This window comes from Eptesicus fuscus, chromosome 18 (genome assembly GCF_027574615.1).
Source record: "Eptesicus fuscus isolate TK198812 chromosome 18, DD_ASM_mEF_20220401, whole genome shotgun sequence".
Taxonomy (NCBI): Eukaryota; Metazoa; Chordata; class Mammalia; order Chiroptera; family Vespertilionidae; genus Eptesicus; species Eptesicus fuscus.
Window position 1 is genome coordinate 14,159,847 of NC_072490.1, and position 16,261 is coordinate 14,176,107.

Here is a 16,261-nt window from a genome sequence, read left to right on the forward strand (position 1 = left end):
AAAAATCTATATTTGAGAAAAGGTCCATCCAGTCCAAGTGCAGCCTATTTCTCCATGTTTTGCCAAGCTGAAATGAACTCTTAGTTGCATATGATTTCATGGGCTATAGAACACCAATTTTACATAATTTAAGCTTGGGAGACTTATACCAATGCAGCTCACTTCTAAATTATAGGGAACAGATATCAGGGGAAATGCTTGAAGGTTGTGCAGAGGAGTAAGAAAAGAATTTGACAGGTAAGGAATAGGAAATATATTGAAAGAAGCAAATGGATTCTTTAAACAATCCAAACAAAGAGTTTTCTTGTTTCCTGAGGCATGGGTAAGTGTTTTTGAGCACTTTATCAGGTCTTATGATTAGCAGAAAAGTTGGCTAGTAAATTCTTTGAAGGTCACTGGTTTATTTTACTATGGAATTGACATAAGCAATTTGAGGAGGAGAGATTCCCAATCTCCATCTCCATCCCCTCTCGAAATTGTTTTTCCTGTCTAAAACACCTCTCACCCTTCCATCACCTCTCCCAGAGTCCTAGTTAAGAGACTATCATTCTCCCGGTTCCCAAACTTGCATCATGATAACAAAAACTCAAGGTGCCTGGTATATTTATAGACCACCAAGCCTATCTATTGAGATTCAAATCCAGTACCTCTGGATTGGGGCCTGGATCCAGGTGATTTATACCCTCAGGCACATTTGGGAAACAATATTGCTCTTCAGTGTTCCTTTGATAAAAATGTAAGTGACAGGTCAGCACAAGGAGACTGTTCCATTTTGGACACAAGCTCATGAATATGGGGACAAATGACCTTTTCGCTATATGACTTTTCATGTATCCAACAAAGTAAATTTTAACTTATAAAATATTTCTGGATTCTGAAAAATACTTGCACTTACTTACAAAATACTTTACACAACACATAGAAATTTCTAGAACATAATGGAAATATCCCTGCATACAATATATTAATTTCAAGAGAAGGATTCTCCCCTCGCGCCCCCCCCCCTCCAGTCCCTTTCCCCCAAACAAACTATCAAGATGATTGATATCTGTCTTAATTTTTAAAGGAAAAAAAATGTACTATGTCAATGTTGGAAAGAACTTGGAATTAAATCGAGGATTAATACGGAAGTGGCACACTTGAGGTGCAAGATTGGATTTCTAAAGCTGCTAACGCACAACGTCGCAATTATTTAAACACAGTTTAGATGCTTTGGGGAAAAACAATGAATGACAAGTCATCCTAATATATAAAAACCCAGGGTCCATAACAACTGACCGAAGGCTTGACCGAACACCGGAAGTCAATCCTGCAGTCAGTGCTGGGTTGCCGTGGCGACCCAACACTGACTGCTGAGGGGGCTGCAGATCAGGCCTGGAGAGAGGCCCGAAGAGAGAGGCAGGGTCTGATCCGCAGCCTCCATGGCAGCTGTTGATCAGCCATTGCCTCTTTCTTTCTCTCTGGTCTTCGCTAGCAGCCGCGCCTCTGTTTCTCTCCAGGCCTCCACAGGGGCTGCTGATCAGCCCCGCCTTCTGATCAGGCCCAGAGATAGTCCCAGAAACACTGACTGGCATAGAAACCGACCAATCGGAACCAAATCTGAGTGAACTGTGAGAAGCCAATGGCTGCCTAGGAGGCAGAGCTTTTGACGCTGGCTGGCATAGAAACTGACCAATCAGAACCAAATTGGCAGGCAGGGGAGGGCAGTTGGGGGTGAGATCAGGCCAGCAGGGGAGGGCCATTGGGGGTGAGATCAAGCCAGCAGGGGAGGGCAGTTGGGGTCAACCAGGCCAACAGGGGAGGACAGTTGGGGGTGAGATCAAGCCGGCAGGGGAGGGCAGTTAGGGGTGATCAGGCAGGCAGGCAGAGAGGTTAGGGGCAATCAGGCAGGCAGGCAGGCGAGTGGTTAGGAGCCAGCGATCCCGGATTGCGAGGGGGATGTCCCCCGAGGGGTCCCAGATTGCGAGAGGGGGCAGGCTGGGCTGGAGACCCCTTCCCCCACACCCCTGTGCATGAATTTTGTGCACCGGGCCTCTAGTCATTGATAAGAGAGAATCATTGATCGGTTGCCTCTGGCACATCCCAGTCTGAGACATTTTGAACCATTTACTCTTATAATCTCTGGACTAGACTTTGAAGAACTGATGTAGAGGTTTCATGATCGCGCCCATGGTTTCACTGAAATGCCATCATAACTGAAGCAGCTCTGAGTTTTAATGATTGGGAAATATTTAAGTAAACTAGAACACAGTGGCATGGTGGTACACAAAACATCATTCAAACTGGAGTGAAGACCATGCCAGTAGGCAGAAATGAGTGTGCAACATAACAAGAGGATACATGCTTCAAATGATATACACCCCCAGGAGTTCAGAGAGTTACAAGAGAGCAGCAGTCCTCCAAGTGTGGTCTCCAGCCTCATGTAGATCCGTGAACTTGGTGGTACCAGTGTGCAATCAGAAAAGCATGGAAATCCAGAGTTACTATTTAGAAGCTTTTATAACAACAGCGTAATTACTGTTGAATTTAAAAGTAAAAGAATAGCCCAGCCTGTTTAGCTCAGTGGTTGAGAGTCAACCCATGAACCAGGAGGTCATAGTTCAATTCCCAGGCAGGACACATACCTGGGTTATGGGCTTGATCTCCAGCAGGTGGTAGGAGGCAGCCAATCTATGATTCTCTCTCATCATTGATGTTTCTATGTTTCTCTCTCCCTCTCCCTTCCTTTCTCTCTGAAATCAATAAAAACGTTTAAAAAATAAATAAAAGAACAAAACTGGGCTTTATTTTTCTTTAGTAATTCAATTTTATTTAGTAATTTACTTTTATGGTATTTCACAAAAGTATGTACGGAATGCATTGGAAAAAACAACTACTTCCTCATGGATAGTTTTAGAAACACTTCATGTATTTTAAAAAATGCGTTGCTGCTAACATTAAATATGTAGCACATTTTTTCAAAAGAAATGTCTTTTTATGGATATTGCAATTTTATTTTGATAAAGAGGCAATTATGGTGCCTGGTCAGTTGTTATTAAATGACTATACTTGGCCAGAATGAGAGCATTGTTTTATTTTTTTTTTCCCCGTGGATTTAAACAACTTTTAAATATCAAATGCTATTTCATGCTGTAGGGGTGTGACAACAAAATTCTGTTTAAGTGACTAAATCATTGCTGGAACATTATTGACGGGGTGGGGAGGGGGACAGCAATCCTACAGAAACGTGTTGATTAGGTTCCTGTGCAACCAGATAGAAATGTCAGGATCCTCCTCCACTTAAGATGCGGGGACCAGCGCACTGAGGCATGAGAGAAGAACTTGATTTACAATTCGAAGGAAAACCAGCAGTAAAATAATTGAGAGCCGGAAAGCAATCTCACTCCTGCCAAATTGCTTTCCTCCATGCATACTCCATTTAGGGACGCTCTTTGGATACTCACATTTAGTTTGTGCATATTTTCTCTCCCCTGTGAATGAATATTCCATCCTGGTGGATTAGGGCTGTTTCTCTGCTGTGATCAGCAAAAGAAAATATTCAAGTTACCCAGCCCTGGATTGTGCCTGGAGCTTTATAAATGGGAGATGGTTGTGGATATATTTTTAAGGGTGAAGGCCCTAAACTGGCTGTTAATGACAATATTCTCGTTCCCTAAATTGCACAAGCATGGGTTCCTTTCAAATAAGCTTTAATTTGAGTTTGCAGGAATCAGGCATGTGAAGGCAGTTTGCAGATTGTAAGGAGTTGGTACAATATTTGTTAACAAGAGCCACTGCTGCTACTACAATTATAACTTGTGACAGAGATTTAATGAATATCGACCTTGGTGTTGCTTGTGTTTTTCTTTCCCATGAAGTATTCATAGACAAGGAAGGCCTTCCCCTCTTGCCTAGGAGTAATTTCCTCTAGGAATTAATCTTATATTCATGGATACACACATAAAATGTGTGTGGTGTTGTCAAACCCTCACTTAATTGGTTCCCTGGGCCACATAGATATTGAGTCATTTGTTTATAATTTTTGAAAGTCAGTGACAAAACTTGGCTGAGAAGTTTGGTTCTTATGCCATTGTTTTGCCCATGGAAGAATATTCTTATGCCTTACACAAGAGCAAGAATTTAAAGATAAAAAATACCTTTATATTGAAATATTGAGGGGCCATCTTTCTTTTAACCTTCCTTGCTCACATCAGAAAATATTTTTGCTTACAAGAAATGCAATCCAAGCAGAATTATTTTGAAGATTGCCTCATGTGAGCCTCTGACACATCAACGAGCTGGAATCAAAATTCTAATGCTCTCCAAAGATAAGGCGTGAAATTCCATTGGGGGAAGGATAGAGGTATCGAAAGGTAGTCAGAAATAGACAATGCAAATTAGCTTTGAGCACATGCCTGTTTTAAATTTAAAATTGGCTATAAGCCAGGGCCAGTTATACCCTGAGTAGCTAGAGGAGGATGGAGATGAATATGAAGGGAATTTTTATGCCCTCCCCCCCAAAAAAAAAAAAAAATCTACAGAACCACAATCTGTGTGCTCTAAGATTGATAGTCTCTGATTTTCCTGGCCAGACATTTATCCCTGGTGCACCAGGGCTTCCCAATATTGATCAGCACTGGCACTATTATGCTTTTCTCCCCTATCTTCAGTTCACATCAAGAGGCCTCTTGTTCTTTAAATTAAAAATAAATGTGCCTTTGTCATTGGCTTCAGTCACACCACAGTTCTGCATTGCTCTGTGACCACAAAAAAAAAAAAAAAAAAAAGGATTTTAAGAGCCATGAATGACAAATGGTGGGTTAGATGTTTAAATCACATGGGGTTGTGCACACCCATGAACATCCTATACATACTAGTACATATATACATACTAGAATGTGCACCAATCACATTCACATCTGCACCAGAAATCTCCTACCTAAGGTGATAGGGATTGGTCAGTTAAAGCAAATTACCCTAGAAAAACATGCGATGCATACATCACTTAGACATCTTAAAACACATCTACCTATGTGCCTTTATTTCCCCACCTTTGATGGGAAGGTTGTCTCCGCCCCACCTCTCACTTCCCCATCAAATGAAGATTTCCAAATGCTTTCCAAAAGCAAGTGCGGCTTTTCCTGAGTAGGTCTGATGGTTAGAGGGCCTCCGCTGTTTTCATAAACTACACCCTTGAGACATCACCTGTCATGTCCAGCGCAGGTTTCTTTAAGTGGTGTGAGTGCACAGGCACCTGTGGAGCCATCTGTGTGCAGAACCAGCCTGGACTCTCAAGATTTTATGTTAAAGCTTTTACAGTTCTCCTACCACACCTGACTTTATCTAGTCTTCCCAAAGGATTCAACTTAGTTTTTGTGGCATTAACCTTTCATTTGCTTACATATAATTTCACTAGATTTTATAATTCTAATAACAACTGAGACTTGCATTAAGAGCTTTGGAAGAAAATCCAGCTGATGCTTGGAGTGTTCAAAATCAGGTGTTGCTAACAGATATGCGTAGGCATCCCAGAGTTACCTACTAGCTTCAGCTTTCAGCATCTACTGAACATTTGTCACTACATTTTGCAAAGAGATCGGAGGTGGTTTATTTAACCCTGGTTTTCTAATCTCTAAAAAGCTCGGAATAAAGTTTGTGACACAGTTCCAGGTGTTTATAGGACATGATGGTTCACATTTTCTTCCTACCTTAACCTCTGACTTTATCTTGTTTTACTTGATTTTTCTTTTACGCTCACAGATTTTCTTTTCCTGTCCCATTAGACTAAGAGGGCCCCAATCTTTTGCTAGAATAGCAATGTGATTGTGCTTAATGGGTGTTTGTTTTTGCTGTTGTAGCCCATGTTCCGCAAGATTTACTTTCTAACGCTAGCACATGAAGAATAGTGTACTTAGTTAAAATTATCCTTGAACATCCCTTGAGAAGGCTCTGTGGCTCAGCCCAACCCATCATATCTCCAGAGGTCTAAAGCCCTTTGTTTTTCCATCAGCTTTGGAATAGATCAAGATTATGTGGAGTGTCAAATGAAGTAGTTTGGCATGTTTTCAGGGGGGGGTGTCTGGCAAAATGTAGGTATATTTAAAACTAGAGAGGTGTGGGATGATCACACAGAGGTTCGTGGGAACTGACATGCATGCCTGTCGGTCGAACTCCTAAGGAATTTTAAAGGACATTGTGCCTGGTATTATTTAAAAATGTATTCCTCCCTTATGGATTAGCTACATCTCATCTTACTGAGAAAATTAAGACCGAAACTCATTATGTTTCCTTTCCACATATTCAATAGGATATGCCAAGAAACTTTTACAGCAGTAAAGTAAGCTGAAAATGGAAAACATTTCCCAGCCAGTAAGAACATACTCTTAATGTTTTTAAGTTCGTGTTTCAAAAATTAATAACTTCACTATTTCAAGTTTATAAGTTAGTTCTTGGGTGGTCACACTGCTGATGTGAAAATGGACTCATTTTCACATGTGTTCTTAAATTGGAGTAATTTCTTCAAACCTTAAACTTTTAGAGAAATGTGTGCATTCGGATTATCAGGGGCCGTTCCCATGTTAGCTGGAAATCCTTAAAATATGAACATCCTAATTTATTAGTAACTCTACACCTCTTAATAACAGACAGTGTTTACATTTCACATATGTCCTATTAATAAACTAATAAACTGTTAGTCTTCAAAATAGACCTACACATAATACTGGTATTAGTGTTTTTCTTGGTAGACTATCAATGCAAGGCTGTTATTTTGTGGGATTTTTCTCCCCCAATCTATACTTCTTTTTATTCAAGATGCCTGAACTGAAGTATTTTTTTTTTTTTTTAGTTCAGATAAATTTGGGAATGTAGCATTTGACACTTTTGAGACCGTGGCGCCTGAGGACACCTGATTTGGTTTTAATGAGGCAGCATTGCATATGCTGTAGGTTTCAGAGTGGGCTTGGGTGAGACTGCCTGGATTTAAATCATGGCTCTCCTTTTTACTGAACACGGGACCTCAGGCTATTTATGTAATCTGTGCGCCTCAATTTTCTCATCTATAAATGTGCATATTAGTAGCAGTATCTCCCTCATGGGGTTATTAGGAAGATTAAATGAAATCATATATTTAAAGCACTGAATCAGTCATGTGTTATAAATTCTCAATAGATTTATATTCATGTCGATCTTGCTGTGTATTGGGGAATGGGAACCACACCAGTAGGTGCCCAGTAAATATCAAATGACTGGTTAAAAGGAATTGTGATGCCTTGCTGTTCTGGTCATTCACCTCCGCCCATCCTCTCTGTCCATGCAGGTGGCCCCAGCCATTAAGGAGAGGATGATGAAGAAGGGAAGCCTGATGCTGGGCTATCAGCCCCACCGGGGGAAGGTCAACTTCTTCCGCCAGGTGGTGATCAGCCCTCAAGTGAGCCGGGAGGACATGGACTTCCTCCTGGACGAGATAGACCTGCTGGGCAGAGACATGTAGCTGTGGCTTTTGGTCCCCCAGAGGCACGGGTCTGTCCTGGGGAGGGTTACAGATCCAGATGTCTGGGGACAGACACATTAGGCGATTACAACCCTTCTGATGAGAAATAGGAAACACACCCATCCAGGCCCAGCAAAGCCAAAATGCTAAGCGAATAGTGTTCAGGACTCTGGCTGCCTGGGCACTACTGTTGCTGTAAAAGAGTTGGATTTTCTCAAGGATTGTCAGAGAATCGTAGAGAGTTTAGTATGTACCTTGTGGTGCCTGGAATCGAAGCTTTTGTTGCTCTTTAAAGATTGTCTAAGTCAATGGTTTAAAGCTGAGATTCTCAAAGTGCAATCCCTAGACTAGCAGTATGAGTATCACCTGAGAACTTGTTTAAAATGCAGATCCGTAGCCCCGCCTCCTACCTGCTGAATCAGAAACTCTGGCGCCCAGTGGTGCCCAGTCTTTCTGGATTGTAAGGAGTCTTTCCGGGTGTTTCTGAGACAAGGTAAGGCCTGAGAACCAGTGGTTTACTGAAACCTCGTAATGACTGAATAATTGCTCTGATGTTTTGCCAGCAAAAGAATATCGAATATTTCAGTGGTCCCTGAGCCATCCTTGAGAATATAGCTGCAGCATTGGTAGCACAAATGTTTAGGTGCGTCAGAAGTGTACCAGAGCTATTTTTGAAAGAGAAGCTACTTAAGATGTTTACTTTATAAAGATATATCTTTTATGCAGGCTGAATGTCTATTCTCAAAAGTTGAAATTAACCATTATCTATTCTAAATTATTTAGAGAGAAAAATAAAAGACAAACGCTGTGTTGCATGGCCCTTTAAATCAAAGCAATAATCCTAATTCACTTCTGAAAATCATTGTATCATTAGTTTGGTATAGACGCTAGGTATGTGTGTCTCTAACTATGTACCTCTTTTGGCTTGAGGGGCCCATTTCTTAGCTTGCTCTCTGCTTGTAGGAAATAACCAGAATGAAGTTCACAGTGATACATTCCCTTTCTCGGGCTTTGAAATGTTAATGTTGATTTTTAAATGGTTCATATTGGGCAGAGAACCTGGTAATTATAAACCTTTCAGTGCAAATACCTCCTCCATTTTCCCTGGGAGTAGGTGATGGTAGTTCTGTCTCTTATCCTGCCCCTAGATTTCTAGGAGAATCTTATTTAACTGAGAAATAAGCAAAATTCAGAGTTACGATTGCAGAGTTCAAGTAGGTAAAATTATGAATCTAACTAGAGCACCTATTTTGGAAATCAAATGATTGAAAAGTTAGACTTAACACATTAATTAACCTTTAGTACTCCAGCATTAACTTGTGTCGTTTAAATTTTGAAGAGTGAAAATCAGATATGTATGTACTCTGCTTTTATTCCATTTGGGGGTGTGTGGTTTCTTTATATCTCCATTGGGCAAAGAATTACTTGAGTTTCTGGTGATAGGTATTTGTGTGTGCGCGCATTGCATTTCTCATTGCCTTTTGTTTTAATATCTTTATAAAATGTTCCTGAAGCTGATGTTTGCAGTAATTGGGTTTCATGAAATAAAAAGCTACATTAGCACACACTTAGTGTTGTTTTCTTTTCCCGTTATTTCCTTTTTACTAAACTGAACCAACACAGTTTAGAAGTGATTTGGGCTCGGTTGGCATTTTAGCTAAACAATTGAGTAGGTTGCAAGCTGTTTTTAGTTGTTAACGCCTTGGATTAAATGGCAACAGCAGCTGTAGCGAAGTGTGGACTTGCCTCTTACTTAGACCTTTTTCTTCTCCTGGGCAAGGCGGGGAAACTCACTAGCCACAGCTCAGCTTCAGCTGCGCGTTGTGTGAGAGATGCAAGTTCCTTGATCAATTAAAAAGCGGCTGCTACCAGGTAGTTTGAAATTTCCATTTTGTTCTTTAAATGTCAAGATGTACAGCACAATCAGGTATTGACTGAATGGTCAAGAATGATTTTTTGTATAAAAGGTTAATTATAATTCATTCACTCATTAAACGTATTGATAGTGGGGCTACCGTGTTCCAGGCAGTTAGCTTGGTGCTGGGATAGGTATGTGTATGTGTGCAGTGAATGAAATAGAAAAAAGTCCCTGTTCTTCTGAAGCTTTTTATCTACTTGGGGCAGACAGTCAACAAGTAAATACGTAACAGGTCAGGTGGTAGTAAGTATTTTGAAAGTGAGAGCGGGGTGTGCTATTGGAGAAAAGGGTTAGGCAGGGTCTCTCTGTAAAGTACCATTTAAATGGAGACTAAGAAAGTAAAGGTGGGCATCAGGTGGAGGGCATGGTGAGCTAAAGGCCCAGGGAGCTGCATGCATGATACTTCCGAAGACCAGCATGGAGGTAAGCACGGCTCGCACAGAGGGAATCATGGGGTGAATGGTAGATGATGAAGTCAAAGAAATATCTGGGAGTCAGTACACTGGGTCTTGTAGGTGGGGACTTGTTAGATGGAAATGCATTAGAGAATCTGAAGAAGGTATTGAATGATTCAACATATATTTTATTTATTTTTAATTGAATTTACTGGGGTGGCATTGGTTCACAAAATCATACAGGTTTCAAGTGTACAACTCAACGAAGTATCATCTATACACTGTGTCGTGATGGGCCCATTGCTCTAGTCTCTTTCCTTCCCCATCCTCCCACCCCTCCTTTGCCCACTTCCACCTCTCCCCCACCCCCTTTTCCCTCTGGCTATCACCACACGTTGTGTCTATAGGTTATGTACATATGTTTCTTTGGATCCATTCACCTTCTTTCATCAAGCCCCCCATCACCCTTCCCCTCTGACAGCTGTCAGTCTGTTCCATGTATCTATGCCTCTGTTTCTATTTTGTTCATCATATTATTTTGTTCATTAGATTCCACATATAAGTGAGGTCATATGGTATTTGTCTTTCTCTGACCGGCTTGTTTCACTTAGCATAATAATCTCCAGGTCCACCCGTGCCATCACAAAAGGTAAGATTTTCTATTTTGTTTTGTTTTGTTTTTAAATGGCCGAGTAGTATTCCATCGTGTAAAATGAACCACAGCTTTTTTATCCACTCACCTACTGTTGGGCACTTGAGCTGTTTCCAGATCTTGGCTATTGTAAATAATGCTGCAGTAAACATAGGAGTGCATATATTCTTTGGAATTAGTGTTTTGGGTTTTTTCAGACATATTCCCAGAAGTGGGATCGCTGGGTCAAAAGGCAGTTCCTTGTTTAATGTTTTGGGGAAACCCCATACTGTTTCCACTGTGGCTACACCAGTCTGCATTCCCAACATATATTTTAGAAGGATCACTGCTAATACTGTTTGGAGAGTAGAGTGTATGTTGGCAAGTGTGTACTCAGGGTGACCAAATAGGAGGCGATTACAGTTGTTTGAACAAAAAATAATGAAAGTTTATGCACCAGGGTTGTAGTGAAGGAAGAGGCCCAGTTTTAGGCATTTAAAGGTAGAGTTGAGGGGGGTGGCTAATGGAGTGGAGTGTTCAAGGAGAAATAAAGAATTAAGAATAGTTTCACATACTTTTGGCCTGGACAACAGCCTCCTTACTGCATCCAGACAGTGATTTGGGGCATTGTCCAATCTCCTCATCAAACTGCAACCTGATTAAAACACAAAACTGATCCCCTCTCTCACTTTCTTGGAAACTTTCAGTTTGCTCTTAGGATTGACAACTGCCAACTTTGCAGAAGACCATCAGAAAGCCTGGTGGTCAAGCAAAGCTAAGTTAATTAGCCCTATTGAGTGCGGGAGAGCATTGCCTTGAAAGAATCTTCTTGGTGTCTCAAAAGGGAGAGGTTGGAGGAGGATATTGACAGGCTTCCGGTCTGTGCTCAAGGGGCCTACAGTGGGTCTTTCAAGGCAAACTGATTGGGACACAGTTCATCACGTCCTAGTGTAGAACTGGTGGGCACAGCAAGGTGAGAATCTTGACCCAGGCCCCAATGAATAAGCTGCTGTGTGACAAGCAAGCTGTTTCTGCAGGTGAGGCAGTCTCTTGTCCTGATGGGAGAGACAAGTCAAGCGTTTGGATAAATTGGCTGGCAGGAATTTGCTAAAGCAAACAGGAAAGTTGTTCATTGATTTATAGTCTTAACTTTCTGAGCAAGAATCTCCTGAAACAAATGGTTAAATCATGTTGACATAAGTGATCTCAGTCCTGATAGGTAAGCTCTACAGAGGCAAGTGACTTCAATTTTCAGGATAAAGATCAAATTCTGCACGTGGCTGCCAAGGCCCAGCATCCTGCCAACCCCCAGTTTAACTTAAAGTTGTGCTGCTCCCTCTTGCTGAGAGCCAGAAAAACGAGTCTTCTTTCAGATCCCACCCCACCCCCTTCCTCTTTACCCTGCACACCAAAACCTTTGGATGTAGTACTCCCTCTTCCTACGATGCTATTTCCCCCTTCACCTAACTAAATATCTGCTTACAGTTTATATTTCAGCCTGATTCGCAGTTCCTTGGAGGCGCCTTCTCTATCTGCCCTCCACCTATCCAAAAAGGACTCTGCAGCAATATAAGCTCTCTGTCATTTTCTTAAAATACACGCATCACTCTTTGCAATTATATATCTCTGTGCATTTTTTAAAATTAAGATGTATTGTCCATTGGAGACTTAGCACATAATCATCACTCAATAAATAATTGTGAAAATAAGGAAGGTTGGCATACAAACTGTGGTATTGAATGTTTGGGTTAGTAAATGTGCCCCTGAAGAAAAAGAGGAATGTTCCTCCTTAAAAAAGAACTTAGATTTGGCTTGTCACAGAATAATTTTCTTCTTTGGACAAGTATGATTTTGATATCTAAATATTTGCTCACAAGAATGTAAAACTAGAGCCATAACCACCTTAAGTTATCACAAGTTGTGGGTTGGTTAGCATTTCACTAGCATTACCTGGAATAGACTCACATGTGAAATATTCTGCAATTCTGACTTATATCTGATAACAATGTAGACTATGTATCATGTGGATGGGGAGTTTGAAACAATTTTTATTCTACGATTTGAAGGCTTTGAGATTTCCTTGTGTTGGTCATTTCTGCTGGGGAGGTTGTTGTGAGAACTATAGCCATAATCTGCTTCTGACCACTGGAAGCTACTGATTCCCAAAAGAGTCCAATAATCATGACGGGCAAATATGACTTAGGTTCATTCACAACAGATGAGGCCTGAGAAATGTCTGTTGGGGCACTGGGGCAACTCCTTGTTGAAATTCAGTGGGCTCTATGGATGGAGCTTCTCAGCAGATGCTCAGTGTGAAGGATGAATGAAGTGATTCCTTGGCACAGAAGACACGAGATGCTCACTTAACTAGATCCTGGAGATTGTAGAGTATCTGACTTAGTTTCCTTCATTGTTCCCATGAAGGCACCACTCTAACGAGGTGTGGGTGTTCTCTGGATTATGACTTAACCTCAGTCTGCATGGTTTCTCTAGCTCTCCAGCACACTGGTCCCCAGCCTCATGGGTGTTGCTCCACATCATAGTCCCCTTGCCTCCTTTCACCTGGGGAATCTTGGCTAAACTTGATGGTGTTGACATAAGAAGCCTTGTTCTGATTCAACCTGTCTTCCTCCTTGCTTTGAGTCCACCACCAGCTTTTGGAATTCAAAAAGGCCTTTTCTTCTTTAACAAACCTACCTAGAAATCATCATGCCCCCCATAGGTCATTCTCCATGATCTGGCCGGAATGGGCATGCGAAGGCACATCATGAATAGAAAACTTACTCATATGCTTATCTCCCAAACGCTATTCAAAACCTCCAGAGTCTGATAGATTTAGAAATCTGGACATTTGGGGGATTTTTAGAAAGCTAGTAAGATGGATATTATGTGAGACCCTAAAGTGTGGTGTAGGTGTCATCCCCATAATTAAACACATTAATATTTCTGCCAAATAACAAATATTCACCCAAAGTGGGATAAGGAACAACTATAAGTAGCCTCCCATCAGGTTTAGAAACTATGTGAAGAAGGACATTTAGCTACTAGTATATTTTTTTCAGAGCTCTTTGATGTGAAATAGCAAATAAAGGATATGGACCTGCATTATCTCATCCCAACTATAAGCACTGTGTCTGCCATTTTGTGCTCTTTTTGGTATTTTGTCAGTGCTGTTAGCCGTGAAAGAAGCTGTTCTCCCATCAGACCTAGGAGATTTCGGAAATGGTTGAACACAGATTCAAGAAAACTATCAGATGGAAGTGTGATTCCCTTTATTATACTTCAGGCTGTGCAATGCATATTAAATAAGCCTGATGTTCTTTTGTTGCAGGATGTGAACATTCCCTCTCATTATGGAAAAAATAATCAATTGGTTCTTCTTCCCTTTCTTTCAAGCATTAGAGAGATGGAATGCAAATGTGTCCTTCTCTGGGGAAGATTTGAAGATTAAGCAAACTAATTACTTAGTTGCTAATAATTCAGGCTCCAAGTTGATAGGGTACCAAAATCTGTTGAGCAAAGAGCAGGAGCAGAGCTTGGGCTAAGAAAAAGATGAGAAGTCGAGAATTCCCATGAGTGACAGTCATGGGCATCTCCTGCCTATTTCTCCAAGGCAAGGAGCTGAGGGCCTGGTGGGTTTTAAGAGAGTAGCCATGGTGCACCAGGAAGCAAATTTAGACCTGTGGCCCTCAGGTTCTCCCAAGAATAATTCCAAGTCCCCAAAGGCAAGGAAGCAGAGGAGAGGCAGACCTGAGCAAAGGCAGCAAGTGGGATAATGGGCCTCGTGGGGAACCAGCTTCACTGACAACCGAAAACCAGCACTCCTCAAACCTTTGCCCCTTTTCGCTGCATAAAACCTGGAGCAATGGTAAAAACCTTAGCAGTTAGTGGGGAAGGTGGTCCCAAAAATAAAGGCTGAATTTCTCACAAGCCCAGCAGGATAGAGGTTCAGATTAAAAAATAAGTAGGTTTATAGAAAAATAAGACATGTGACATTTCTTACACACCTGAGTTTGTAATCTGAGGATACTAGCCACTACAATTTAATTAGAATGTTAAATTTTACATTCTATAATGTTAGTTATAATGGCAACTGATGCCTCTTAAAAACAAGATTCCAGAATCAGCTGAGGGAACCAAGATGGCGGCATAGTTAAACAACTAATCTGCTGCCTCACACAACAATTTCAAAAACACAACTAAAAGACAAAAACGTTACCACCCAGAACCACGGGAAATCTGGCTGAGTGGAAGATTTACAGCTGAGAAGAGAAAGGAGCACAATCGCTGAAAAGCTGAGGTACGGAGGCACGCGAATCGGGCCGGCAGCGGCGGGCGGCTGGGTGCGCGGCTTTTCTTCACCCGCAGGGAGACAAGCTCCCGATCACTCTGAAATCCAGTTTCTGGGGACACTCGGGGACCCAGACGCCTACGGGGAGAAGCTGGACTCTCGGCCATCGGGTCGGAAAGTGAGAGTGACTTTTTTGCGGTGGTGCGCCCAGCAATCATTGTTTACTGCGCTGGAGCGCGGGGCGCAGGGACTTGGAAACGGGAAAGGCAGAGACGGCTGACGGCAGCCATTGCCGTTGGCCACGCCCCAGCCTAGTGACGCCCTGAGACCCCGCCCTGCCCCGAGGCCCCGCCCCGCACATCCTACAAACCCGCCCAGGCTCCACACAGCGGCTTTTGCATATAAATGGCCTGTTCTGTGGCAGCTTAACCAACTACAGCTCCAGACTGCTCCAAAACCGCCCAAGCAAAGGAGGAGAAAACTAGCCCTTGCTGTAGCTCCTGCTGGGGGACACACAGTACACAAGGGTACACCAAGAGTGTCCACCTCAAGTAACTGGGAGGCTGACCCGTTGAACCAATAGGACACCTAGTACACAAAACTACCCTACCAACCCAGGGAAGCAGAGAATATGAGAAGGCAAGGAAACAGATCACAAACCAAAGAAATGGAGGAGAATAAGCGACTGGACATAGAGTTCAAAACCACGGTTATAAGGTTTTTCAAGAATTTCATGGAAAAGGCCGATAAATTCAATGAGACCCTTGAGGATATGAAAAAGGACCAACTAGAAATTAAACATACACTGACTGAGATAAAAAATATTATACAGAGACCCAAAAGCAGACTAGAGGATTGCAAGAATCAACTCAAAGATTTGGAATACAAAGAGGCCAAGGACACTCCTCCAGAGAAGCATGAAGTGAAGAGAATTCAGAAAGTTGAAGATAGTGTAAGAAGTCTCTGGGACAACTTCAAGCGAACCAACATCAGAATTATGGGGGTACCAGAAGAAGAGAGAGAGCAAGATGCTGAAAACCTATTTGAAGAAATAATGAACGAAAACTTTCCCCACCTGATGAAAGAAATAGACTTACAAGTCCAGGAAGCACACAGAACCCCAAACAAAAGGGATCCAAAGAGGACCACACCAAGACACATCATAATTAAAATGCCAAGAGCAAAAGACAAAGAGAGAATCTTACGAGCAGCAAGAGAAAAACAGTTAGTTACCTACAAGGGAGCTCCCATACGATTATCAGCTAATTTCTCAACAGAAACCATGCAGGCCAGACGGGAGTGGCAAGAAATATTCAAAGTGATGAATAGCAGGAACCTACAACCAAGACTACTCTACCCAGCAAAGTTATCATTCAGAATTGAAGGGCAGATAAAGAGCTTCACAGATAAGAAAAAGCTAAAGGAGTTCATCACTACCAAACCAGCATTATATGAAATGCTGAAAGGTATTCTTTAAAAAGAGGAAAAAGAAGAAGAAAGATAAAAATTATGAACAACAAATACATATATATCAACAAGTGAATCTAAAAGTCAA

The 16,261-nt window shown here is 41.8% G+C and overlaps 1 protein-coding gene across 1 annotated transcript in view; it reads left to right on the forward strand.

The window, feature by feature from the left end:
* The window catches only part of GADL1 (glutamate decarboxylase like 1), a 115,503-nt gene extending 107,912 nt beyond the window's left edge, over nucleotides 1-7,591 (forward strand). Inside the window, exon 15 of the mRNA XM_008153863.3 lies at nucleotides 7,298-7,591. Within this exon, the coding sequence (XP_008152085.2) occupies nucleotides 7,298-7,471 (174 nt within the window). The 3' untranslated portion in view covers nucleotides 7,472-7,591. The remainder of the gene's footprint in view (nucleotides 1-7,297) is intronic.
* Nucleotides 7,592-16,261: the final 8,670 nt, after the last annotated feature.